This window comes from Phocoena sinus, chromosome 10, assembly GCF_008692025.1.
Source record: "Phocoena sinus isolate mPhoSin1 chromosome 10, mPhoSin1.pri, whole genome shotgun sequence".
NCBI lineage: Eukaryota > Metazoa > Chordata > Mammalia > Artiodactyla > Phocoenidae > Phocoena > Phocoena sinus.
In genome coordinates, this window is record NC_045772.1 from 54,901,547 (window position 1) to 54,928,711 (window position 27,165).

The 27,165-nt window shown below is 37.2% G+C and overlaps 1 protein-coding gene across 3 annotated transcripts in view; it reads left to right on the plus strand.

The window, feature by feature from the left end:
* The window catches only part of TAFA2 (TAFA chemokine like family member 2), a 546,641-nt gene that overhangs the window by 492,703 nt on the left and 26,773 nt on the right, over positions 1-27,165 (plus strand). For 2 of the 3 annotated variants that reach the window (XM_032647106.1, XM_032647105.1), the window contains one exon: positions 451-4,592. In XM_032647106.1, the coding sequence (XP_032502997.1) occupies positions 451-620 (170 nt within the window). In that variant the 3' untranslated portion in view covers positions 621-4,592. Of the gene's footprint in view, positions 1-450; positions 4,593-27,165 lie in introns of those variants that run through there. The other variant, XM_032647107.1, reaches the window with a different exon arrangement.

Here is a 27,165-nt window from a genome sequence, read left to right on the forward strand (position 1 = left end):
GGGAAATACTACATTGATTCTAAAATATTGACTCTGGCCATGGACTCACTTTCTTATATGTTTATGTAAATCAGCACATGCATGTATCCACGTAGTTTCTTTCCAATATGTTACTGTCCATGAAGCCTACATGTTGGCATGAAATATCCTTTAAAAATGTGCCTATCATTAACAATACTGTATTATACACTTAACATGAGGTCTACCATCTTAAAATTTTAAGTATTCTTACCAAAGTAAAATAAAAATTAAAAAAATATCTTTAGTCAAAATATCTAGAAAGATTTATTCCCTTTGGACCAAAAAAAAAAAAAAAAAAAAGCATCCTTCAAAATCTAATCAGCCCAGTGGTGGGAAAAATATGTGGCTTTTGTTCCTCTTTAAATGTGCACCCAAAGAATTAACAAGCCCAAATAGAAAATATTACATTGATTTTTCTATCTCCTGTAGCTTCAATAGTGGAACAGAAATGGTGGTGCCATATGCAACCATGTCTTGAGGGAGAGGAATGTAAAGTTCTTCCAGATCGGAAAGGATGGAGCTGTTCCTCTGGGAATAAAGTGAAAACAACTAGGGTAAGTGGACAGCCAGCCTGTGAAAGCAAAAAGTCTCTCAATTAATAGAGCACAGAGCATGTGCAGTGACATCTTTAAGTGGTGGTTGTAGGATGAGAGGTAATAGTTTTCCATAGTACATTTTTCTCCCATTTTCTCCCTGCTTCATTTTTTCATAGCACATTTTTATTTCACCCAGAATAACATCTTCTGTAGATTGCCATCAACTGTCATATTACCTAATAATTAAATACTCTTTGTTCCTTCATGAGATACTGACAAAAACGTGAACACCCCCGCCCCAAGGATGCGTGTTAAATGCTGGGAAGGTGACCCCAATCCCTCATTCTTCTGATGGATAGTAATCTGAATAAATTCTGAAAAAAAGAGAATTTATATATGACTCAACAAACATTTCCCAGTTAATATTCTTTCATTTTTATGAGATAATTATTTTGACCTCCCTGATATCTGGATCAATGAATAGTTTTCTAATGGTTAAGTTTGTAATCATGTAATGAGTTATCAAGAGGAGTTTTCAAATCTCAGGGTCAATATAAAAGGAATGCTCTTCAGACAGTGAGGTATTTCAGCTTGCAATGACTGATTTCTGGGGGGTAGGAGAGAAGTGAAAAATAGCTTTATTCTTTCATTTTCTAATTACCTCCATGGATATTCCGGACTGGCAGAATTTAAATTCTTTGTGGAATCAGCAAATGAAAGTTTTGTCTTATTTTGCTTTTTGCCCTAAGGGGAAAGCTGACTACTGTTTAGAACTGGATAACTGGGGGCTAGAACAGAATAACGTTTTATAAAAAGGGGATATTTTATTTAATAAAATGTAACATAAAACTAGAGACTGTAATTTACGGTATTGATTAACAATAGCAGTTTTTTTTTTTTAAACCTTGTGTGGACATATTCAAGAGGATTATTTTAAAATCCCATCAGATATATAATGTTGAGTAATATCTTTAGTGCCTTGACTATTCAGACATACAGAGAAGTAACCAAGTTTCTAATAAATAATAACTTTATATTTTGTCAAATGATTTCATGACTCTAGACTCATCAGTTGAAGGCTGACACTCTTCCAGAATCTGTGGAGTGCATGACCAGTTAATTAGAATAATTGTATTATTCAGTTAGCACATGATATAATCCATATTGATTTGTTAAAACCATTCTGGCAATGTAAAATTTCCTTATAAGCTATTTATAGCATGAAAATTTTTTTCCTAACACTATTAATCCTTAGTCTAAAATAGCACTCATGTAAATGCCTGGAGATTTAAGATTCTGAAACAATTTTTTTTTTTAAATAGTGAGTTCTCTACATCGTAATTCTATGTTTTTATTACATCAGTGGGTATGAGGAAGCTAACACTTATTAGATACTTAAAACATATGCCATATACTGAACAATGTGCTTCATGTGAATTAGCTCATTTAATCCTCTTAATAGCCCAGTGAAAGAGGTAATATTATTATCTCCTTTTACAGCTGAGTAAACCAAAGCTTTAAAATGTTAAGTGACTTCCCAAGGTCATATAGCTAATTAATGGGAAGTTACAGATCAAACCGTATATTTTCATTCCAGAACCTAATCTCTTAACCTGTAGTTTATACTAGATCATTTAACTTATTCTTAAGCAATAGTGATGAAAGTTTCCTATAATTCTGTTCATATAAAGTAGACCTTTAAAAATATTTTTAGCTTTTTGGATCATTGAAATGAAAAGGTCAGAAGCATGTGATCTAAATTCTCATAATAAATTGTTTTAGAAGTGTTGCTTCACTCCCTGTTGGGCCATATTCTCAATAGTTCAAATGTAAAATTGAGTCTCTGCTTCACAAATTCTTCATAATGTAATTAAACAAGATAGATGAAAGACTGAGAACTTGTGAGTAGGGAAGACCACATCTAGATCCTCTAGTTTGTTTTATTTATAAATTCATATAACTTATAGTGGATTGCCCTTTCTATTTTTCCTTCATCTCCTTTGCCCTGGAGAACAGCTGTTAATGGAAGACCTCATTGAAGATACTGTAGAGAGGATTCATGCAATAGTGGGTGTTTGTATTAAATTATCTTAAAAATTCCTTCCGACCCTAAGAGTCTATGATTCTCATTTAAAAAGGAAAAATCATTATATATAAGAGAAGATAAGAGGGCTTGAGAGAAGGAGCTTCTTCAGTACAATCAAAGTAAATTATTGTTACTTTTTCCTTCACAAGTAAAAAGATTGCTGGTGAAAGTGAAGCTACTTGGACATTTTCAACTAAAGGAACGTCATGGCATTTCAAATGCCCGGGCAAAATGATGTTCAATTACGAATATCAGTTTGGCTCACAAAACAATTAGGTGAATTTCCCTGAGGCCCCAAAGAAGCAAAGTTGTCAAGGTCATCATGTTATTAGTGTTCTGCCATCTCCTTTGAAATAGTCCAAAAAGTATTGGAGATGAGATAAATTCTTGAAATAGTTCTGACACGACATTACTTTGCCCACAGTGGAAGTGTTGGGTAGAGGTAGGTTCTGCCCTACATAAACAGCAGCAACATTATTGAAAAGAAATCTGATCATTATTTTAATCACTGGTGTTATTATCCACTTGCTGGTCTTGAATAAGGTAGCCATGGCTGTGGTGAGCCAAGAAGCCACTGAAGCCCTGATTTGGCAGGTCCTAGCCACAAATGGGAAAGTCTGGAAGTTAAGCAGGAATAGGCTATAAAAGTAACTGAAGAGCTGCTCTCAGCAAAAAGTCATTTGGGTTCCTTACGCAAGATATGTTGGTCTTATGGGATTATCACTGCAAGCAAAATGGCTCGAGAAATGATTAAAATTTGCAGTAATGTACATCCTCCTTCATAACTGCCCGTATCCAATCTGGAGTGCTCTGGTAAATTTAATGTTAGAAAAAAACCAGTCAGCCAAAAACATCAATGAGGCTTGCTTGGCCTCAGCAGAGATGCATGGTACTTTCCAGAATTGACTACAGATCAGGGGCTGGGTGAATTTCTCATTTAAGACAAATTTGGAACGTACATTGTACTTCCCATAAATGCTAATTATATCCTCCTTCTGTCTTTGTACTAGATTCAGGAAGCTTATTGCCATAACCCATTTTCTAATTGTCCTAACAAGGGGAAAAGGCAAAGAATAGACAGCCTTCGTTAGAACAGCAATATTTGCATACATGCTCTTCAAAACCCCAAACATTTAGTCTGCAGAGAAAGGAGGGTGCAACATTGTTTCCCGAACCCTACTTCTCACCTTAAAGCTGGAAACTAATGACTGCGTATGACATCTGTAACCATCTACTGTATTACTTTAAAGAACTCCTAAGTTAAAAAGAAAAAAAGGAAAAGCCATGAAAGCCTTTTGATTTCAAACTCACTTTCAAAGATAAATAATAAAGAACTTTTCAAAGAGTCATTAATAAAAGAATAGTCTTTCCAGTGTGAAACAGCACATAATTATATGCTGGTTATATAATAGAAAAGTAGAAGGGGGGAAATGTGCTGTAGAGATTGTAAGAATTGAGAAAAAAAACTTTGATAACATTGTTAGAATCCTCAGAAAAAACAGACTGTGATTCATTTCTTTTAATGTTTTGATACTCTTTCTCTGGGGAATATCTCCTAAAAGAAGTCACATTCTGATTTTAGGATTCACAGCCCTTGGCCATCGGTATGGACTCCACACTCCTGTGGTCATGCAGCTCAGATGTCCGGTTCTTACCTAAGGAAAAATGAACTTAACTTGATATAAGATTTTTATATTTTCATTAGAAATATTATCATTATGAATCATGAATCCTCATATGCTTAAGAAGACATTTTCTGGGACTTCCCTGGTGGCGCAGTGGTTGAGAGTCCGCCTGCCGATGCAGGGGACGCGGGTTCGTGCCCCAGTCCGGGAAGATCCCACATGCCGCGGAGCGGCTGGGCCCGTGAGCCATGGCCGCTGAGCCTGCGTGTCCAGAGCCTGTGGTTCACAACGGGAGAGGCCACAACAGTGTAAGCCCCGCGTATCAAAAAAAAAAAAAAAAAAAGAAGACATTTTCTGAGTAATTTTTAACTAATTGGAATTCTTTCATCTTTACTCATTTACTTAAAGTGCCTTAAGCAGATAAGAACTCTGTAGTTTTTTAATGTCCCTTCAAACATAAATGGATTTTAAGGCATAAAATATGATTTTATTTTGTTGTATAATGCAGTGAAAATCAACAAATGTTAAAAAAATTTCCTGTGCATAAATATTCTACAATAAGAATGCTCATATTATAATCAAAGCAACAAAATCAAATATGAAAGCATTTACTTAGCTCTTAAAGTGTGCTGGGCACTCTGCTAAGTGCATCGCAGGTATTATCTTATTTAATTTCCCCAACCACAGTAGTAACTAACTAGAGCACAAAGACATACATAGCATGGTGCCTGCCCACCAGGAGTATGCCCTTGAGTGGGGGAATGAATAGTAGACGACTGCATTATTCTTTTGTTATCCATATGCAGCCCACTAACAATAAACATTGGAATCACTGGTAAATATAAATCGAGTAACATTGTTATAATAATGGGGATAACATAAGTCTCTAGTTCAGCTTCCTCATCTGCAAAAAAAAATGAGGATGTTGAGCTATATTCAATTTCAAGTTCCTCTAAACAACAGTTATTCTTTGATTCCTTGTGCCAAGGACATTTCTAACTTCCTCTCCAACTAAATTTATATGACACTAATAACTAGCTAATCTCAGAACAGAGGTAAGTGTTAGGTTTTTCATCCTCTCCCTCTAAGGGAGAAAAGAAATAGCATCTTAGGGTGCTTTGTTGATTGAAGCCTCAAGTCATCCCCTTCCAGATGCTGCCTGATTTTACACCAAGACTCGGTGACTCTGAGTTGGTGGGTCTGAATGGTGTCCAGGGGTGCTACTCCAGGTCCAAGGCAAAGGAAGAACACAAGAGGAGAAAAGTTCATTTTCTCACCTTAAGGGGGTGCAATTTGTGAATGATTCAATCACAGGCTGTCTTCTTGTCTTGTAAATTTAACATAGACTTAGTGCAGTGTGGTCCTTTTTTGATCAGCCCTTTCTAACAGACACATTCCCCATTCTTCTGTCTTCATCTCACCTCTGACCAGGCCCTGAATTGCACCCTGGTCCACAGGACAGAGCATGACAACTTTTAGGGCTGTGGTTTTCAAATTATCTTGATGGTACCTAAGTAAGAAATACATCTTACGTTGTGATCCAACATATACACAACACTCCCACACACATACACATACACTCATACACCCCACACTAAAATTAAAGTTCTGATTTTTTGGTTTTATTTCCTTCCTTCATTCCTCCCTCTCTTCATCCCTTCCTCAACCCCATAAATTGATTTTATAACCCACAAATATGTTACAACATGTAGTTTGAAAACCACGGCTTTAGAAGCAGTATTTGACTGCTTCTCGTGTTGGCTCCATGGAAGCGGTAGCCACTGCTAACTTGCAAAGATGCAAACTCCTGAATAGACAGTTTTCAAATCAATTCATCTTTTACATTTTAAATATTTTTAGTCAATATTTTGGGGTAAAAATTTCATAAGATCTTGTAAAATATAGATTTCATGGGGAAAATGTGTATACTGGATACATTCTTCCATTCAACGAGTGTTTACTATCTTTTATTGTTGGGTGCTATTCTGGGTTCTGGAGCACAGCACAGGGGAAAGAAAGAGAGGATCCCTGCCCTCATAAGGCCTAGATTCTAATAGGGTGTATTGGTTTTCTATTGCTGCCTTAGCAAATTTAGGGACGTGATACAACATCCATTAATTATTTGTAGGTCAGACTTCCAGGCACAGCGTAGCTCGGCTATTTGTCTGCTCTGGGTTTCACAAGGCTGAAATCAATGGGTATGCTTCATCTTTCCACAACAGGGCTGTGTTTCTTTTCTGGAGGCTTTAAGGGAGACTCTGCTTCCAAGCCCATTTAGGTTATTGACAGAATTCGGTTCCTTCTAAATGTAGGAATGAGGTTTCTGCCCCTCCAGTAGCTGTCATCTGAGAGCCTCTCTCACCTCCATCAGAATATCTGCTTTCTCCATCACATTGCCTCCTTCATCTTCAAACCAGTCAGGGCACACTGAGTCTTTCTCACACTTCGAATCTCTCCGACGTCCCCCTTCCGCCATTTCTCCTCCGCTTTACTCTTCTGCCTTTAAAAGCTCAAAGGATTCCATTTGTCCCACCCAGATAGTCCAGGATGATTACCCTATTTTAAGGTTAGCTGATTAGCAACTTTAATGACATTGTCCCTTCACAGCTGTGCTAAGATTAGTGTTTATTTGAATACCTAAGGGACAGGAATCTTGAGGGTATATCTTTAGAATTCTACCTATCAGACAGGGGGAGACAAAAATTAAAATATATGAGTAAAGTATATGTTAGATGGTGGTAGGTGCCATGGGAAAAAGTAAAGCAGGGAGGGGAAATGGAAAGTGCTGAGCCAAGGGAGTTTGCATACTGAAGTCTCCAAGGAGATGAGGGGATAAGCCACGTGACTATCTAGAGGACACGCTTTCCAGGTAAAGGGAGAAACAAGCATAGTACCCGCCATGGAAGCTACCCTGGGAATACCATATTCAAGAGACAGCAATGATGCTAGTGTGGCTGGGGGGAGTGAGCAAGGTAAGTGGTCATATTTCGGATTAGAAAGGTATTATGAGGCACGTCACTACAGACCTGAATTTTTGTCACGAGCAAATAGAATGAGGAAGTTGACATTAGGTGAGTTGGAGAAAACTGTGGGGAGAACAGGTTTTATGTTGTCCATTAATATCCATTAAATCTAGGTTATTTAACTTAATAGAAATTTAAGTGTGGTATAACATCTTGAAGTTGATACTTATTAAGATAGGTGAAAATTTTTTACTATAATAAGAAAAGTGTAGACATTGAAATTCATATCAGAAAAGATTTTAAATCTCAAATGATATGGACATTTGCAAAAAGCACTTAAGGAACTATATAATTACTATAATGACATTAAGTTTTAAAAAGAGATGTGGACAGAAACAAATTTTTTTTTCTCAATTAGATTTGGGTCCAAGGGTAGAAGGGATACCAAGCTAGGTGTCCAGGAAGTAGCACTACTAAAAGTGACATTTTAAACCTAGTATTTTAAACTTAAGAGCTGCTTAATTAATAATAATTTAATAGATCCAGGAGTGTCTCCCTTGTTATTTCTTTAGAAAGTTATTGGAAATTATTGCAAAGACTTTTAAAAATATATCATAAGGAAATATATTCCAAACCTTGGCCTATATTTTTATAATTAAAATGAGAAATGGGCAACATATGAGTGCTTTGATGTTCCTGTAAGATTTAAATGCTTCTACAGTACTTGAGCCAGGTATTTATTTATAGGTGTTACTCTGAATATTATGCTATTTATTTGTAGGTGTTACTCTGAATAATATTCAGGTGTTACTCTGAATATTACTCTGAATATTATGCTTATAATCTTATAATTAATTGTGAATGTTTGTACATTGAAATGGAATCTAGTTTGGGCATAATAAAATTTCATTAGCTCCGTGAAGTACATCTTTAGGCTACTGCCTAAACAGTATCCTGTCTGTAATCTGAGGGCTAAAATTCTATCAGGGATTTATGTTTAATATTGAGGAGCTTGCTATTTGTTCAGAGGTAAGTATTCCTGGGAGAGGCAACACTCATCTGTTTTTGGTTATCTGGAGAGCCCTAATCAAAGAAAAATAGTACCTCATAAGCCCTGGGAGAATAGAACAGGAAGTTCAAGTATCCCTAGCTAGCAGGGATTCTATGCCTTTTACTTTTTCTGGGGTGGGTAAAAGCCATTCTATTAAAAAATATAATCTTCCCTGAATACATTCTACTGTGGCTCTTTCCCTTCTCCTCACACATTTTCTATGGATTTGAAATCCCTTAAACAATGATTTCAGATCCAGTTTTATGCTCTTTGGAGAGTGGGGTAAATTTTCCCTCAAGCTCAGAATTCCAAATGTTTTGTGCTGAGACAGCTATGGTCTAATTCCCAACTCTCTCGAAGATGAGAATGAATCCCAGCTCCCTGCTGGGCAGTCTACCTCTGAATAATGGCTAGCTGGTTGTGAAGTGTGCTTAAGACAAGTGCAGAGTTGACTTCACTGTGGTACCCAATAAAGTTCTGGACACCAACTTTCAGAGGGTGCGAAAAAAAGAAGCTTACATAAAAGGCTTTGTAGATATTTACCTCAGAGAATAGAAGCACTGGGAGTAACAGGTTTTAAATTATTTGAAGATATATCATGTGAAAGAAAAACAATTAGACTTGTTCTGTGTGACTACAAAGAATACAATTAAAGACAAGGAATAACTCTTGGTGTCAGCTCAAGAGGATGTTGGATGGGATAACTTGGGAAATAGTAAGCTCCTCATTTCTGGAAATCATCAATTTGTGTCTTAAAGGATGAGCGGAAAATCAGAGTTAACTAGTTCAATTCACCACAACAAACACAAAACAACTTATGCAAAGGCATTGAGGTATAAAAGATCATGTCTTACTCCTGGAATTGAAATCAGTTTATGGGGTAACTTCATGTGTGTGAGGGGAGTGGGGTGATGGGGAACCCCTGGATGGGGAATCGTGATGGCCTTTCACTGCCATGCTAAAAGATTTGTATGTTATTCTCTAAGCAATGGTGAACCATTGAAGAACCTTAAACAGGAGAGGAGAAGCGTCTGATTTACACTTTACAAAGTCTGTTTGGCTGCAATGTGTCAATTGTAGGGAATTAAGGAAAGTATGAGATAACAGGCTTGGACTAAGATAGGAAAGTGATACACAGTGAGGGTGTCGAGGGGTGGGAAGGAGAATCAATAGGGCTTGGTAACTAATTGAATATGAGGGTTAGTGAAAGAAAATTCTAGAAATACTTGTATTTCTGGAGTAATCAATTTGGTGATATTAATTGATAAAGACGCAATGAGGTGGAAATATCAAGTGGATAGTTTGATATATAGCCCTAGAAATCAAGACAGAAGTCTGAGAATAGTCATCCCCTAGATGGTGTTGGAATAATTAATTTAAAAGGCTCCCCCAGAAGGAATGTGTTGAAAGGGAAGAGCATCAAAGACATTTTAGCAGGTAATGTAGAAAAAGGTACTTGCTAAGGAACATGAAGTGTGGACAGAGAGACAGGAAAACCAAGAGACCAGAGTCTGGGAGAACACAGAATTCCAGAGAGCCAGGACTGTCCGTTGACACGACAAGGATATAGAACCTACAGACAGATTCTGTGGCCTTTAAGTTTCTTTCTGGATGTGATATTTGCAAGAAATACTGGAAATTCATGATCTGTTAGCTGAATATTATTTACTGTCATAATGTTAATACCTGCCTCCTGGTTGGATGGTGTCATGGGTAACACATTGTAAACTGCAGAATATGCCTCTATTTAGAATAGAATGGAGTGTTAGAAACAGTTTAAAAATAAGAATACGAATCCCTTTAGCAGAGTTAACAAATTCCATTCAAGGGATGCCTATCCATTCATTTGTTCATTCACTCTGTACCAATCAATTGTAGGTCTGCTATGTGGCACTGTGCCTGATATTGTGGTAGGCTTTGGAATTCAAATTTAAAAAAAAAAATCATGACTCTTTGCTGTGCAAGGATTCACAGTCAATTGGAGAGAAAGTCAATAAATCACTGTCATGTGCAGAAGTGGTAGGACAGAGGTTTGTACAGGTGCCACTGGAGTCTATTGGCAGTTTAACATTGCACGGCCTATAATCCTCCTAAAACAAATGGACAACAGATTTTGAAGCCATTCAAAGGCAACTTATTCAATAATTTGTCTCCTTAGTATATAGTGACTAAGTACAATGAAAATATTATGTTCTGCGATGTCAAGATTCAATTAAATTGTTTTCCACCTTTGCGTCTGGCATTGTACTACCGTAAGAAAATGAAAATCCATGGAGATGCTTTCTCAACTAGACTACTTTCTTCTTGATGAACTATTCATAGAGACAACACTGAACGAGTGCTTTTTGGATTAGACTTTTAAATCACTTTACATTTTTCTATTAGCTATAAAATATGAGAGAGGGGAAGGAGAAGGATTCTGTGTATGGGACCATAGTAATAACTAATTAAACTGAAGATAATTTACAATTGCCACCTGCAAATAAGAATATTGGAACCTTACAACATGGCACCCATTTATCAATGCTTTAAGCTTATAGAACACTTTAAAAATCTTTAAGTAAGATATATTACTTACAGCAAAATCAGCCATTCGGTTGAAATGTCATCTAATAATAAAACTCAAATTGCCACATTAAAGCAAAGAAGCCAAAATCTTTATACTAAGCCAGGGAATTCCACTTATATAATGTTTAATATCGAACTTGTTACAGACAAGAGCTAGTTAGCTGTTGAATGTACCTTTAGCTGCTGTGGTTCAGTATTATTGTGTTTAGCTCCTATTACATTGCAATGTTGGACCTCCCTGGTGGCACAGTGGTTAGGAATCCACCTGCCAATGCAGGTGACAGCGGTTCGAGCCCTGGTCTGGGAAGATCCCACATGCCGCAGAGCAACTAAGCCCGTGTGCCACAACTACTGAGCCTGTGCTCTAGAGACCCCGAGCCACAACTACTGAAGCTCGTGCGCTCTAGGGCCCGTGCTCTGCAACAAAGAGAAGCCGCTGCAATGAGAAGCCCGTGCACGGCAACAAAGATTAGCCCCCGCTCGCCACAACTAGAGAAAGCCCACATGCAGCCAGGAAGACTTAATGCAGCCAAAAATTAATTAATTAATTAATCTAAAAAATTGCAATGTTGGCTTCCCATGATTTATGGTCGGATTAGCCCAAAGTCAATAAAGGGCTGTTCTGCTGAGGTTCTGCTTACTGTTGGCTATTTTACCTTTAACTTTTATTGCTTATTCTCTTCTGGTGGCAAATATATTTTACCTTTACCTTGCATCTCCTATTCTCTTTCTAGTCCTGTTAAAGGAAAACTAGGAGTGAGAGAGAGAGAGAGAGAGAGAGAGAGGGGCTAGGTAATACCAGGCAGTGTAAATTCATTTTCAAAGGATGTTTGCAAATAATCGAATGCAATCGCTGTGTTGCAACTTTAAAATACCCTATTCTTGAAAGGGCTGTTTGAGTAATTGTGGGGAGAGTTGATTTGTTCAGCCTGTTTCTAGGATTCATAACTGAGACGCTTTTATTCTATCTTGAAATAAAATTGAATATTCTCAACAGACACTTTGGCTGACAAATGAATTTAAATCAGGTATCATGATTAGAAATTTCAGCCTCCAACTTCAGTTACAACATGTGATCGATTTGTGAGATTATGGAAGGCAAATGTCTGCCAGACAGCCAACCACTGTTTGAGATTAAATTTCAGAAATGAAATCAACTTGTTGAGAGCACCCCTGCCTATATAATACAGATGTGAACTCTGCCTCCACGTTATGACTTTGAAGATTCCTTATATGAGCTGTACGGGAATTCCCTTATGAATAAAGCTTATGATAAAAGCTGTTAACCGTGACTTTTAGACAAATTCACGTTTCACCTATGTAATGGTCTAAGGAGACCCTATTCAGTGAAACTGTATCTCATCACTATATATAATACCAAAGGTATCATAAGATGAAAGAAAAGTGTTCATATCAGTGGATTAAAAAAATCTAGGGTAGAAGTTCAGTTGACCCTTGAACAACAGGGGTTTGAACTGCACAGGTCCACTTATATGTAGATTGTTTTCAATAATACCACATGATCCGTGGTGGGTTGAATCTGTGGATGTGGAACTGTGTCTGTGCAGATTTTCGACTGCACAAGGGTGGGCACCACAACCCCCTCATTGTTCAAGGGTCAAATGTATTTTCAGTAGTACTGTAATCTCTCACTATGGGTAGAAGTATTTTTGGTAACAGTAACGGTAACCTCTCACTAAGGATTTAGCCTTCTGGAAGTTACAGAAAGATGGAGACATTGTCAGAATGGATCAGGTATTTTTTTTTTTTTTTTTTTTTTTTTTTTTTTTTTTTGCGGTACACAGGCCTCTCACCGCTGTGGCTTCGCCCGTTGCGGAGCACAGGCTCCGGACGCTCAGGCTCAGCGGCCATGGCTCACGGGCCCAGCCACTCCGCGGCATGTGGGATCTTCCCGTACCGGGGCATGAACCCGTGTCCCCTGCATCGGCAGGCGGACTCTCAACCACTGCGCCACCAGGGAAGCCCGGATCAGGTATTTTTTAACTCTCCATTTCACCCAGCATGCCCCTTGTAGTTCCTGTGCAGTCAGTGTTAAGTCTACCCAGCTTGTCAAGGTTTCAAAAGGCCGTATAAACTTAAGAGCCTTCTCCCGTATCTTCCATACTTGATTCTCTTGGCCTTACTCCCACATGTGTACACCAACTCCATCTCACGATGCATGCTTACATAGTGTGCTCAGCTCCTCCAGAGTTCTCCTCGGTCGAATTTGCTAAGAGGAGGATGAGATATTAGTGACACCATCCTGTGCTTGTGCATAATTAAGTGGGGTGTCAGTCCCGTTGAGTCTCGCTGATAATTTATGGACAGTTTCCTTTTTCTTCACCCTTCTATGAGTTCACATATCTTTTGCTTTGGAATAGGCATACCTGATTCTCCAGGGTGTTTCCCTTTTTTTCTCTTTTTATCTAGCACACAGTGAGAACTCTATAAACCAACCACGAAGGTAGACTGATCCCTGTTCAAAAGGCAGATGTCAGCTACCTCTTTATAGGCTTTATGAGAGGAATGGTCACATTGAGAGAGCGTCTCTTTCAAGTTCCACTAGAAAGAATTTCAAGACGTGTTGTAACTCTTGCTTAGTCATCAGATGATCTTGTTTATAACAGGGTAGTAAAGTATAAGAATTGTGTGTTTAGAAAGTCAGAAAGTCAAGAGCAAGGTATTAGATGGTGTGATGATTAATCTTATATGTACACTTATCTGGGCCACAGTGCCCAGATATTTGGTCAAACATTTTTTGGGATGTTTCTAGGAGGGTGTTCTTAGATGAGATTTACATTTGAATTGGTGGACTTGAGTAAAGCAGATTACCCTCCATAATGTGGGTGGGCCTCATCCAATTAGTTGAAGTCCTGAATTGAACAAAAGTCTGACCTCTATCCTATCAGTTCTGTATTTCTAGAGAACCTTGACTAATACACTTGAGTATTTTAATATTTGCAACAGTATTCAAAAACGGTTGAAAGATACAAAACAGCAGTAATAATTATATAGGTAATAACAATACCTTTCTTTTGCTGAGTGACAACTTTTGCCAGGTACTGTGCTATATTATTTAGATAAAATATGTCTCATAATTACTATAACTGACATTGTCAGTCTTATTCTTTAGTACAGATGAGGAAAAAAAGGCTCAAATAGATTAAGTAACTTTCCTAAAACTACATAATTATTAAGTGACAAAGGTCAAACACAGATCTGTCTGATTTGAAAGTTTATACTGTTTCTAATTAAATATATTGTTTCCTAAGTGTAAAAACTCTAGATGCCATATAATCATCATGATGTGAATATATCTTCTACAATATTTTCTCGGAAAGTTTTGACTAATATTGACATGACTATCGTGTGTTTCTTCAAATATTATGACTACACAGTTGATACTCTTAGAAGAAATGCTGTTAATATTCATATTCAAAACAGTGTGTGTGTGTGTGTGTGTGTGTGTGTGTGTGTGTGTGTGTGTTTGTATGTGAGTATAATTTTCCATACACAATTACAAGGGTCAAAGAACTAGATCGACCAATAGGAATCAAGGCATTTCTACACTTAGAAGCCAGATAAAAGGCTGGTAGTACTTTTCACAAAGTATTCTGTGAGGAATTGGCAGCTTTCATGGGGGAAACAAACCATCCCTCAAGATCCATCCCTTATACCCATCCACAGGGGAGAACTTTTTGAACTAAGATGAAAACAAGGGAAAAAGGTCTTACGTATTTGATGAAGCAAGGAGCTCTTGAACCAGCTATCGGCATGCAGAATTATAACGGTTCCACCAATATTAAAATGAGAATCTCTGGAGACTAGAGTTTCATTATAAATAACTTAAGTAACATTCCCTAGGACTTTCAATTGCCAACAGTTTCCATTGTTTTTGCTTAGTAGAAAGTTGTACAAAGTTTATCTATAGTTGTAATTTAGTGACTTGTAGGCATTCATTTTAGGCACCCATATAATATCCCCTTCTGATTACGTTTTTAGGTTAAACATTTTGACTTGGAATTCTGGAATTTTCCAACGCTGTTTGTAGACTCTCTTTCCTAAGATTTTAGGTATTGTACTTCATTTTGATGCTGTTATGATACAGCTTCACTAGGTGTTTTTTCCAGTTATTAAAATATTATTGAATATCTACCATATGTCAGGCTGTATGCAAACTCTGGCGATACATAAATGAAAAAGACATAGTCTTTGCTCAGGAGAAATTTCCTGGGCAAAGAAAAGTAGGATGGACTCTGTATTAATAGAGGACTATTATATAATAGGATGGACTCTGTGTTAATCAGACTAGGCTAAACAGGAAAAATATAAAAACAAGCTTAACATCAGTAGTTTAAAACCACAAAGGTTTATCTCTTACTCAGGCCATATCTCCATCATAGGTGGCCTGTGGTGCCAATTTTCAGTCTTCTTCATTCCAGAACCAAGGATGAAGTGCTGACATAACCTGGTGTATTGTTGGTCATTATGCTAGAGGGAAAGATAATTCTGGAGGGTTTTGCACTATCAATTATATGATCAGCCCTGAGGCAACAAATATTATGACAATCCTTGGTCAAAACTGCAATACACTCAACTGCAGGGGATTCAAGAAGTTGAATCTCTGTTTAGGTTACAGTTTTAGATGGTGAATATGAAGATCCTGAACTCACCTCCTCCCATGAACACACTGAGTCTATAGTTACATATGAAGCAATTTCTTCTGAACCAACTCTAAAGGCTGGCTGAGCAACCCTACACATTGGGCAAATTAGAAAAAGAAAAAAATAACAAAGTGAATAGGAGAGGCTGGGACACAGTCTCACCATAAACCCTACCTCCAGCACAGCAACTCACAATGGGAGGGAACTCAAACCCTGGAGCTTCTCTCTTAAGCTCCATAAGACCCACAAAGCTGTAGAGAACTGAGGAATGGCTGTTAAAAGGCTTGCACACTTGGACTTACCTGCTCTAAGGTCCAGTGCAGAGGCTGAAGATTGCACCCAGACGTTAAGTGAAAAAGGCTCATTTGCTCATATTAAAGTGTCTGCCTGAGGAGCAAGCATCTAATTTAACACACACATTTATGTGCCTGCTGGAATATTCATCAGGGATGGAGGATGATAACATCATCTTCATGTTCTCCTTCTGCCTTGCTTCAGCTGTCAGGTGCCATGTTTGTTTCTTTTTCTCCCTTATGGCTGCCATCTTTACACTCCTTCTCTGCCATGCTCCAGAGTGCCAATATTCCCTAGAAGAGAGCTTTTACATGCATCTGATGTCCTGGTTTTGTCTGGTGCCCTGGATTTTGCCGCTGCCACCCAGGGGACATGCCTTGATCACCTGGCACTGGAGGCTAGGGGACTTACACTTCCTGGTCCCATAAGATTGTAACAATCAGAGCAACAGTTCTTGACAAGCTTTTACCCCCAGGGCACTGCACAGGTAGCAGACTAAAACACAGCCCCAGTCTCTCAATTTTTGTGACAGCCACCCAGGGGACACTTCCAGGTCACCTGGGTCTGGTGGCCAACAGAGCTTACACTTGTGGTCCACAGAACTGTACATATTTGCATACTTTAAAAACTGATGCCTGAGAGTCTGGCTTACATTCAGCCTGAATCTTGGTACTTCCTAAGAACCCCACTTTGGGACACTGGCCAGTAGTGGTACACCATTAAGTACTGGGAGCTAATACAAATAAAATAGACTGCTTGGACAATCACAAAGGTTTGAGAGACAACCAAGAGCTAGGACAGGGTTGAGAGATAAGGCTTATCTCTTAAATGAGGCCACTCCTTCAAGACTGGGAGAGTTGGTTGTTTCATTTGATGTGTAGAAACCAACATAGAGTCAAAAAAATGAGGAATCAGAGGAATATGTTCCAAATGAAAGAACAAGATAAAACTTCAGAAGAAAATACCTTAGTGGAGGGCTTCCCTGGTGGCGCAGTGGTTGGGAGTCCACCTGCTGATGCACGGGTTCATGCCCCAGTCCAGGAGGATCCCACATGCCGTGGAGCGGCTGGGCCTGTAAGCCATGGCCACTGAGCCTGTGCGTCCAGAGCCTGTGCTCTGCAACGGGAGAGGCCACAGCAGTGAGAGGCCTGCATACCGCAAAAAAAAAAAAAAACCTTAGTGGAATGGAGATAAGTAACTTATCTGGTGAAGAATTCAAAGTAATAGTATTAAAGATGGTCACTGAACTTGGGAGAGGAATAAATGAACATGGAGAGAATCTCAACAAAGACATAGAAAATATAAAAAGTACCAAATAGAAGTCACAGGACTAAGGCCTATAATAACTGATCTGAAAGATACACTACAGGGGTTCAACAGCAGACTAGAGGAAGCAAAAAAGGGCCAGTGAACTTGAGAACAGAGCAATGGGGCACACCCAATCAGAGCAGCAAAAAGAAAAAAAAAGAATGAAAAAAATGTCAAGCTAGCTTAAGGAACTTATGGGACAATATCAAGCAGACTAACACTGGCATTATGGGATCCTAGAAGGAAAAAAAGGGGGGAAGAAAGCTTATTTGAAAAAATAATGGCTGAAAACCTCCCTAACCTGGAGAAGGAAACAGACACATTCAGGAAGCCCAGAGAGTTCCTAATTAGATGAAAACCAAATAACCCAATCTATACACATTATAATTAAAATGTCAAAAGTTAAAGACAAGGAGAGAATCTTAAAAGCAGCAAGACAAAAACAACCTGTTATGTAAAGGAGCCCCCACAAAATTATCTGCAGTTTTCTCAGCAGAAAGGAAGTGGCATGAAAATTTCCAAGTGCTGTGCTGAAAGAAAAAAAAAAAACTACCATCCAAGAACACTCTACTTGGCAAAGTTATCATCAGAACTTCATTAGCAAGGACTAATGAAGTTCATTATTAAACTGGCCTTACAAAAAATGCTAAAGAGACTTCTTGAAAGTGAAAAGAAGGAGCACTAATTAGTAACAAGGAAACATATAAAAGTATAAATCTCACTGGTAAAAGGTAAATATATATAAAGGGTAGTGAATTAATTACTTATAAAATTATTACTTAGAATAAAAAATAAAAGTAGTAAAAATAACTGTAACTACAACAATTAGTTAAGGGATACACAAGATAAAAGGATGTATAATGTGACATCAAAAACACAAAATGTGGGGTGGGAGAATAAAAATGTAGAGCTTTAGCTGTATTTGTTCTTAAGTTGTTATCAACTTAAAATAGAGAATTATAAATGTAAGTTGGTATATGTAAGCCTCAAGGTAACTGCAAAGCAAAAACCTACAGACAAAGAGAAAGGGATCTGAGGACATCACTAAAGAAAGTCATCAGATTACAAAGGAAGAGGGCAACAGAAGAAGAAATTAACAGAGAGGAGCTACAAAATAGCCAGAGAAAAATAACAAAATAACAGTAAGTCCATACCTACCAATAATTAAATATAAATGAATTAAATTTTCCAACCAAAAGATATAGAGTGGCTGAATGGATTAAAAAAAAGAAAAAAAGAGGACCCGTCTATATGCTTACTACAAGACTCACTTCAGATGTAAGGACACACACAGACTGAAAGTGAAGGGATGAAAAAAATTCCATGCAAATGGAAACCAAAAGAGAGTTGGGGTAGCTATATTTATATCAGACAAAATAGACTTTAAGCCAAAGACTGTAACTGGAGACAAAGAAGATCATATATACTAATATATAACAAGTATATATATATAACTAATATATAACAATGTAACAAGAGGATATAATATTTGTAGATATTTATGTACCCAACATAGGAGCACCTAAATATATAAAGTCAATATTAACAGACCTAAAGAGAGAAATAAACAGCAATGCAATAAAAATAGGGGTCTTCAATACCCCATTTTCATCAATAGATAGATCATCCAGATAAAAAATCTATAAGAAAACATTGAACTTAATCTGCCCATTAGACCAGTTGGACTTAATAGACATTTATAGAACATTCCATCCAAAAACAGCAGAATACACATTCTTCTTAAGTGCACATGGAATATTCTCCAAGATAGATCATATGTTAAACAAGTCTGAATACCTTTAAAAAGATTGAAATCATACCAAGCACCTTTTCTGACTGCAATGGTATGAATAAAGAAATCACCTACAAGAAGAAAACTAGAAATTCACAAATATGTGGAGATTAAACAATATGCCAATGAACAACTGACAAGTCAAAGAAATCAAACTAGAAATTAAAAAATATGTTGAGACAAACAGAAATGGAAATATAACCAACCAAAACTTATGAGATGCAGCAAAAGCAATTCTATGAGGGAAGTTCACAGCAATTAACATCTACATTAAGAAACAAGAAAAATCTCAAAAAACCTAACATTACCCCTCAAGGACCTAGGTAAAAAAGAACAAACTAAGCCAAAAGTTAGTAGAAGGAAGGAACTAACAAGATGCAGAAATAAATGAAAAAGAGACTAAAAGACAATAGAAAAGATCAATGAACTAAGAGAGGTTGAGAGAACAATATCAGTTATAATTTTATCAAAAAGAATAAAATACCTAAAATAAAGTTAACCAAAGAAGTGGAAAACCTGTACACTGAAAACTCTAAGATATTGATAAAAAGAAATTGAAGAAGATGCAGATAAATGGAAAGATATACCATGCTCATGTGTTGGAAGAATTAATATTGTTAAAATGTCCATATTACCCAAAGCAATCTATAGGTTTAATGCAATCCCTATTAAAATTCTAATGGCATTTTTCACAGAAATAGAACAAACAATTCTAAAGGTTGTCTGGAATCAAAACAAAAGACCCCAAACCAAATAAAGCAATCTTGAGAAAGTAGAACAAAGCTGGAGGCATCATGCTTCCTGATTTCAAACTGTATTACAAAATTATAGTAATCAAAACAATACGGTGTGGCCATAAAAACAGACACATAGATAACTGGAACAGAATAGAGAGCCCCAAAATAAACTCATGCATATATACCCAGTTAATTTACAACAAAGGAACCAAAAATATACAATGGGAAAAGGATGATCCCTTCAATAAATTGTGATAGGAAAATTGGACAGCAACACGCAAAAGAATACATACATAGATAAAAATTAACTCAGAATGGATTAAAGACCTCAATGTTAAACCTAAAACCATAAAACTTCTAGAAGAAAACATAGACAGTAAGCTCCTTGACAATAGCCAAGATTTGGAAACAACCTAATTGTCCATCATTGGATGAATGGATAAAGAAAATGTACATACATGTGTATGTACATAGATACACACAAACACTTATATACATATATATATACATATATACACACATACAAACACATATACAGATACAATCATACAATGGAATATTCAGCCATAAAAAGAAGGAAATCTTGCCATTTGGGACAACATGGATGAACCTTGACAGCATTATGATAAGTAAAATAAGTTAGACAGGGAGTGACAAATACCATATGATCTCTCTTATATGTGGTATCTAAAAAAACCCCAACCACCGAGCTCATAGATACAGATACAGACAACAGATTGGTGGTTGCCAGAGATGGGGATTGGGAGTGGGCAGAATGGGTAAAGGATCAAAAAGTACAAACTGGGGCTTCCCTGATGGCGCAGTGGTTGAGGGTCTGCCTGCCGATGCGGGGGACGCGGGTTCGTGCCCCAGTCCGGGAGGATCCCGCGTGCCGCGGAGCGGCTGGGCCCGTGAGCCGTGGCCGCTGGGCCTGCGCGTCCGGAGCCTGTGCTCCGCAGCGGGAGAGGCCGCAGCAGTGAGAGGCCCGCATACCACAAAAAAAAAAAAAAAAAAAAGTACAAACTTCCAGTTATAAACAAGTCATGGAGATGTGATGTACATCATGGTGACTACAGTTAATAATACTGTAGTGCTTATTTGAAAGTTGCTAAGAAAGTAAATCTTAAAAGTTCCCATAATAAGAAAAAAAATTGTAACTGTGTATGTGATGGATGTTAACTAAACTTATAGTGGTGATCAGTTCCCAGTGTATACAAATATTGAATCATTATGTCGTGTACCTGAAACTAATATAATGTTATATGCTATATATCAATTATACCTAAATAAAAATAGTTAAAAACATTTTTTAAAGAAGTAATATCTTTCTATATGCCTAGAGGATGTTTTTCATGTGTGCAGTTTGGCACTCTCTATGTAAATTTGGGGGATTTTTTTACTCTGTGTGTAGTACCTATCAGTAGACATGGTATAACAAAATCATATCTAAATTATTAATTTCTTAATCATTTATTGAACATATAGTCAATACCTGTCATTGTGTCAGGAACTAGATATCCAAAGACAAATATAGGCACAATATTTCTGCTGAATGGAGATGCCTCTTCTAATTACATATTGTCTTGTCCTATGTACAGTAGAAGTCTTGACATTTTTTTCTGGCTACTTTCTCTTCAGGCTACATTCCTCTTATATCTATCAGATAAAAGATTACTTTGGAAAGGGCAATCTTCTGAGAAGATATGTAAGGCAAGCAAGTAGTTTAAAAAGTTGTCATGTTAAATCATCTATGCCTAAAAGATGTGATTTTAATAAGAAAAGAAAACTGTTACAACACCAAAGAAAATAATCTCATTCTTTAGTCACAGCACATACAACAGAGCTAAGAAGTATAGTCATAAAAACATTGTGGAGCTCTATGCCTAGATGCTTAGCCTAATATGTAAGCAAAGAAGCTTTGTTCCTTGGGAGGGGAGTGAGCAATGATCTATGTTTAATTTAGTAGGACTTTTGCATGAAAAAAACCCGGCACTAATTGCTGAAGACTCTAAGAAGGCTTCAAGAGTTCTATTAGCTTTGCCTTAACCACTCTCAGTGGATACATTGTCAGGAGCTACTGTCTGTCTGTCTGTTTTTACAACGGGTCCCCTTTGCTTCAGTGAGAAACTGCTGCCGTGTTCTGTTGAGAACATCTTCAAGGATGGTGTAATGATTAAGAAACCAACTCTCTAGAGTTAGGTTACTTGAGTTCACATCTGATTCAGAGTAGCTAGTGGCTTTGAGCAAGTTGCTTTACATCTGTGCTCCTCAATTTGCACATCTGTGGAATTGGGGCAACAATATACTCACCACATAGGTTCCTTATTTGGATTAAATGAGTTAATGTTTGTAAAGCACTTAAAACAGTTCTTGGCCAAGTGTAAGGGCTATATGTACTTGTTAAGTAAAAAATATATAAATCAAGCAAGAATAGGCTCATAAATTGGGCCAGTTTTCTCATAACTAACTCAAACATGAATATTATTATTCCACAGGAGTCAGTCTTGTTAAATAAACACTGTTGTAGAGGCTTCTCAAGACTTCCTTTACCACCTCCATTCACGTTTAAACAAGGGCTTTAAAGAGTAAACGCAGGTTCCTTGAGGTTGGTCTGTCTGTATCCATTCCCTTTTGGATTAGCTACAAAAATTCATCCTAAACCATGGAGATGCAATAGGTGGATTCCAGTGCCTGTAATGGCCACAGGATCTGGGCCATACCAGTTACCTATCACAGATGGGCCTGGTGGGAACTTTTGTAGTAATCACTTGTAAAGGTACCTTTCCCAGGTTTATGCTGCAGGAACAGAAACAGTTTCTCCTTTCGTGGCTTTTCAGCAACTTCTTTTGAGGACTTATTGAAGCTACAAAGTGAAGGAGGCAATTTTTTTTTCCTGACCATTGCAATCATTGACATATACTTCACTGGTATTTTTATATCCACTGGTACAGTTCAAAGACGGACCCACAGAAAGTATCCCTTTATGGTTAAAATGTTAACTTGAGAGGGAGGATGTTATGTTGGGGTATACGTGCTGGGTTGTTAGACGGGGGGGGCGTTTCATTTAAATTTTTTGTAGTTGTTTGCCTGTAGCAATTTAAGGTGGGGTTAGCTAGGAGTAGTTGGTGCAGCAGTAAAGGACAGTTTTATTGAAGGCTGAGCTACCCTTGCCCATTTTGCTATTGCTAATACAACATTAATGCTCTTACTAAATCACAAAAACACCACGTAGAAACTGATACTGAAGGTGTTTACAGATATTCAGCAATTAGCAGAGGCCGCTAATTCCTATTTATGGAATAACAAATAAAACCTAATTGATTTTTTTTTAACCCCAGTACATTTCAGACAAAATGTGTTATACGTAAGTTTTTGGTCTCAGGAAATAAAAAATTGTGTTAGATCTTATGTACATAATGTACCTTCTTTATAATTTATACTTGCTGTAATATAACCTTTGAAAATAAAGCAGATGTGGCACAGGAAATGCATAGCATTGGAAAAGACAATCATAACATCAAAGAGCCAGAAATATGTTCACACTTAATGCCTTATTATATAGTTAGAGTTCATATTTTATGAGTGGAATAATGAGAATAATCTTGAGTAGCTAAACTTTTGTTTTTTAAGATATTTATTTCAAGGACTGCTTGAAAGTGTTTGTTAGGATTTATTGTATTCTCACTGCAGGCATTATTGCATTTAACCTCCGCAGTAGTGTGAAGAGATAGATAGGGATTATCTCCATGTGTAGGGAAGAAAACTGAGGTTTTTTGGTAGTGAAATAACAGGGCCACACAGCTGATGAATAGCTAACTCAAGATAAGCCCATGCCTTGCTGACGTTCTTAACGACATGCTCTTAACCATTGCTTATAATACTGCCTGCGTGATTCTCTGAAAATCCTAACTTCATCATTTTCTTCACATCACCAGGAGCAGATGAACATTCAGTATGAGTCAAACATATTACCTCTTAGACAACTTTTAATTATTCATGGTAAAGAAAATATTTTTTAAATTAGGGGAAGTTGAAATTCATAGACAAGTTTAGGCAAAATTGGGGGAAATTCCATTATGATAGAATTTTCAATCATAAACTAATAGAAATAACCAAAAAATTCAGTAAATGAACCCTATACTTAAGAGAGTATTAGTAATTAGTTTTGAAATAGATCTAAATTTTGTTATAAGCCTCTTTGCCTTCTTATTATAACAAGTCTTTTATCTCAAAGGTAATAGTCTATGCCATGGCTTTAATTGATTCTCAGAGTTCATGATCTTGGATTACAATACTAACTGATAACACTATAGTCAGTTTTTCACATTACAACCTCTGGGTCTCATCTTTATGATGGATAAGTTGAAGAAGTTAGTACAGAGCTATATCTAGGAACCCTTCTTCAATGCCAGCCTTAAAAATTTATTAGCAACTTGTTGTGATTTAATGGGTTTCAGAAACATTTTATGCTTCAAGGTATATTCCTTTTTTTGCCTGAATTCCAGTGGCTCATATTCTTATATCAAGAGAGTCACTCATTCATAGCTTGAAGATTTCAACATTCAGGAGTTATTTACCAAAATTCAAATTTCCACAATAAGGGTAATTACTCTATGTAGGTGATAATATAATTTATTGTCCATATTAGGACTTATTTGCAGGATAGACCCAACAGGAAGTCAGGACAACAGGTGTAAATCAGGAGTATCCAAGGCAAACTGGAAAATATAGTGACCCCAAGTGTAAGTAACTATTAATTAATTTCTTTTTTAGCATTAGATGAAAGTAAGTTTGGAGAGAAGACTCAATCTAAACATGATTATAATGCAGAGGTACTATGTGGGTAAATACCAAAGATAAATTTCAAATGTTACCTGATTTGTTGCATGACTAATCAACACCAAGTTCATTGTTAAAACAACCCACGTAACTTGACTTTCACTTTTAGTAATGGGTATTTTGTAATATAGTTAAAGTACGCCTTCTTCTCCCCTTCCCCCAAAAGGAGATTGAAGCGCTTAACAAAATATAAGGTAGTATACTTGGAGGCTTTGAAAAGCCAACAAGAAAGTGAAGAGCTTCTTGTCCAGAATCTAGGGGAGGATGAAGACCAAGAGAGATTAGTCCAGTTTGGAGTTACTAAACACATGGAGGTTATTGTCAGTGTTAGAGAGAGTACAAAAGAAAGAAGTCAGAAAAGGAGAGGAAAAAGGAATCTAGAACAAGTGGAATAAATAGCAAGTACTTGGTAGTTAGTAACCCAAATTTATCAGTGATTATATCAAATGCAAGTGGCCTAAATGATCCAGTTATAAGACAAATCCAAGGATTGTCAATCTGGATCAAAAAATCAAAACAAATATCTGCTATTTAACAGGGGCTCCTCTGAAATATAAAAATAAAGGAAAACTGAAATTTTTTTAAAATGGAAAAGATACACTATGCAAACACTAACCTAAAGAAAGCCAATGTAATAATACTAGTACTAAAGAAGAATTTGTGACAAAAGTTATTGCTAAGGAGGGACATTTCCCAATGATAAAAGGTTTAATTCCTCATGATACCAAGAAACTACATGATAAGTGACTTTGCATACATTAGGGATTGCACGCTACTTCCATTTTTACTAGAATAAGTAAAAATAACATTAAGTTCTCACTATCATCAAGTGATATTATAAGCACTTAATACATATTAGTTCACTTAATCTTCACAGCCACCCCATGAGATAGGCTTGATTATTACCTTCACTTTACAAATGAGGAGATTGAGAAATGAAGAAGTTGCCCAAAGTTACATAGCTAATAAGCAATGGAGCTGGAATGAACCCAAGTAGTCTAGCCCCTAAGTTATGAGAATAAATATTTGAGTAGGAAAAGCATAAATGGATCAAATAATTTTTGGCTTTTCCTCTGGTACACATTTCAAATGAGTTTGCCGTGGATGGAGTAACACCTACGATATTCTTTTCCCTGTGCTTCAAATTTAGTTTAGATTCTTCTCCATCTCTGCCTTTCAGAATCCTCTAGAAACAGAGATATGGCATTTTTTCTCATGACCGAACTCACATTTCTCCTTAACTTCAATATCTCAAGAACAGCTGAATAGTAGGGGGGAAGGGACATCCCTTCAAAGCTTTTCTCATAGACAAGAAAAGCTAAATTCTACAATGGCGGGATGAGTGACCTTCCTCTTCTAGATTGGTTTTCTATACTAGGGGATGTCTCAATTTAGCTGGTGTATAAGTGAATGTAAGTCATGTATTCAGGAATTCTTTGCCACCAGTCAGTGGAAAACATTTGCCAAGAAAAGCCGCTTCTTCCCCTGTGTGTGCACACACACTCACTCACTACCCACTCCTCCCTTAAAACTTTGCAAGACTTCACTGTATAAACAGAAAGAACAGTAGCTTCCAGGGCTTATGAAAAGAAGTCATCGTGGTCTCTTTCAGATATCCATTTAGGTTCTATCCAGTTCCAACTTCCAGGAATGAAGCTTCTGAAGGGAGGAGGATTTGAAGCCATGTGTGTTCCTGGTCACTTCCGTGTGGTTCCTTTTTGTGCGCCCATGAGAACAAGGACCATATCTGTGTTTGCCCACTTTTATCTTAGTAACATGGGAGCAACAACAACACTTGCTGAATAAACAAAGAAATAGATGAACGAAGGAATGTACATCTCTGACCTCATCTACTACCACTCTCCTCCCTGCTTACTCCAGTGCCACACCTTGCCCCTTTTACTTTTCTTGTCTCAGCTCATTTGCACATGCTGTCCCTTCTGCCTGAAATGCTCTCCCCCTAGCTGTCAGCTTGATCTATGTAGGTTTTTACTGAAGTCTCACTTTCGCAGCAAGTCTTCCCCATCTATGCTAACTGAACTTGCACATCCCTGCTTCAAAAATCCCTCTTTCTCTTGACTTTACTTTTCTCTTGGCATGGCCTAACATACCTTATTATTTTCTTTCCTTTTTTAAAATTTTATTTATTTTTTTATACAGCAGGTTCTTATTAGTCATCCATTTTATACATATCAGTGTATACCTGTCAATCCCAATCTCCCAATTAATCACACCACCACCACCACCTCCCGCCGCTTTCCCTCTTTGGTGTCCATACGTTTGTTCTCTACATCAGTGTCTCAATTTCTGCCCTGCAAACCAGTTCATCTGTACCATTTTCCTAGGTTCCACATATACGTGTTAATATACAATATTTGTTTTTCTCTTTCCGACATACTTCATCCTGTATGACAGTTTCTAGATCCATCCACATCTCTACAAACGACCCAATTTTCTTCCTTCTTATGGCTGAGTAATATTCCATTGTATATATGTACCACATCTTCTTTATGCACTCATCTGTCGATGGGCATTTAGGTTGCTTCCATGACCTGGCTATTGTAAAGAGTGCTGCAATGAATATTGGGGTCCCTGTCTTTTTGAATTATGGTTTTCTCTGGGTATATGCCCAGTAGTGGGATTGCTGGGTCATATGGTAACTCTATTTTTAGTTCTTTAAG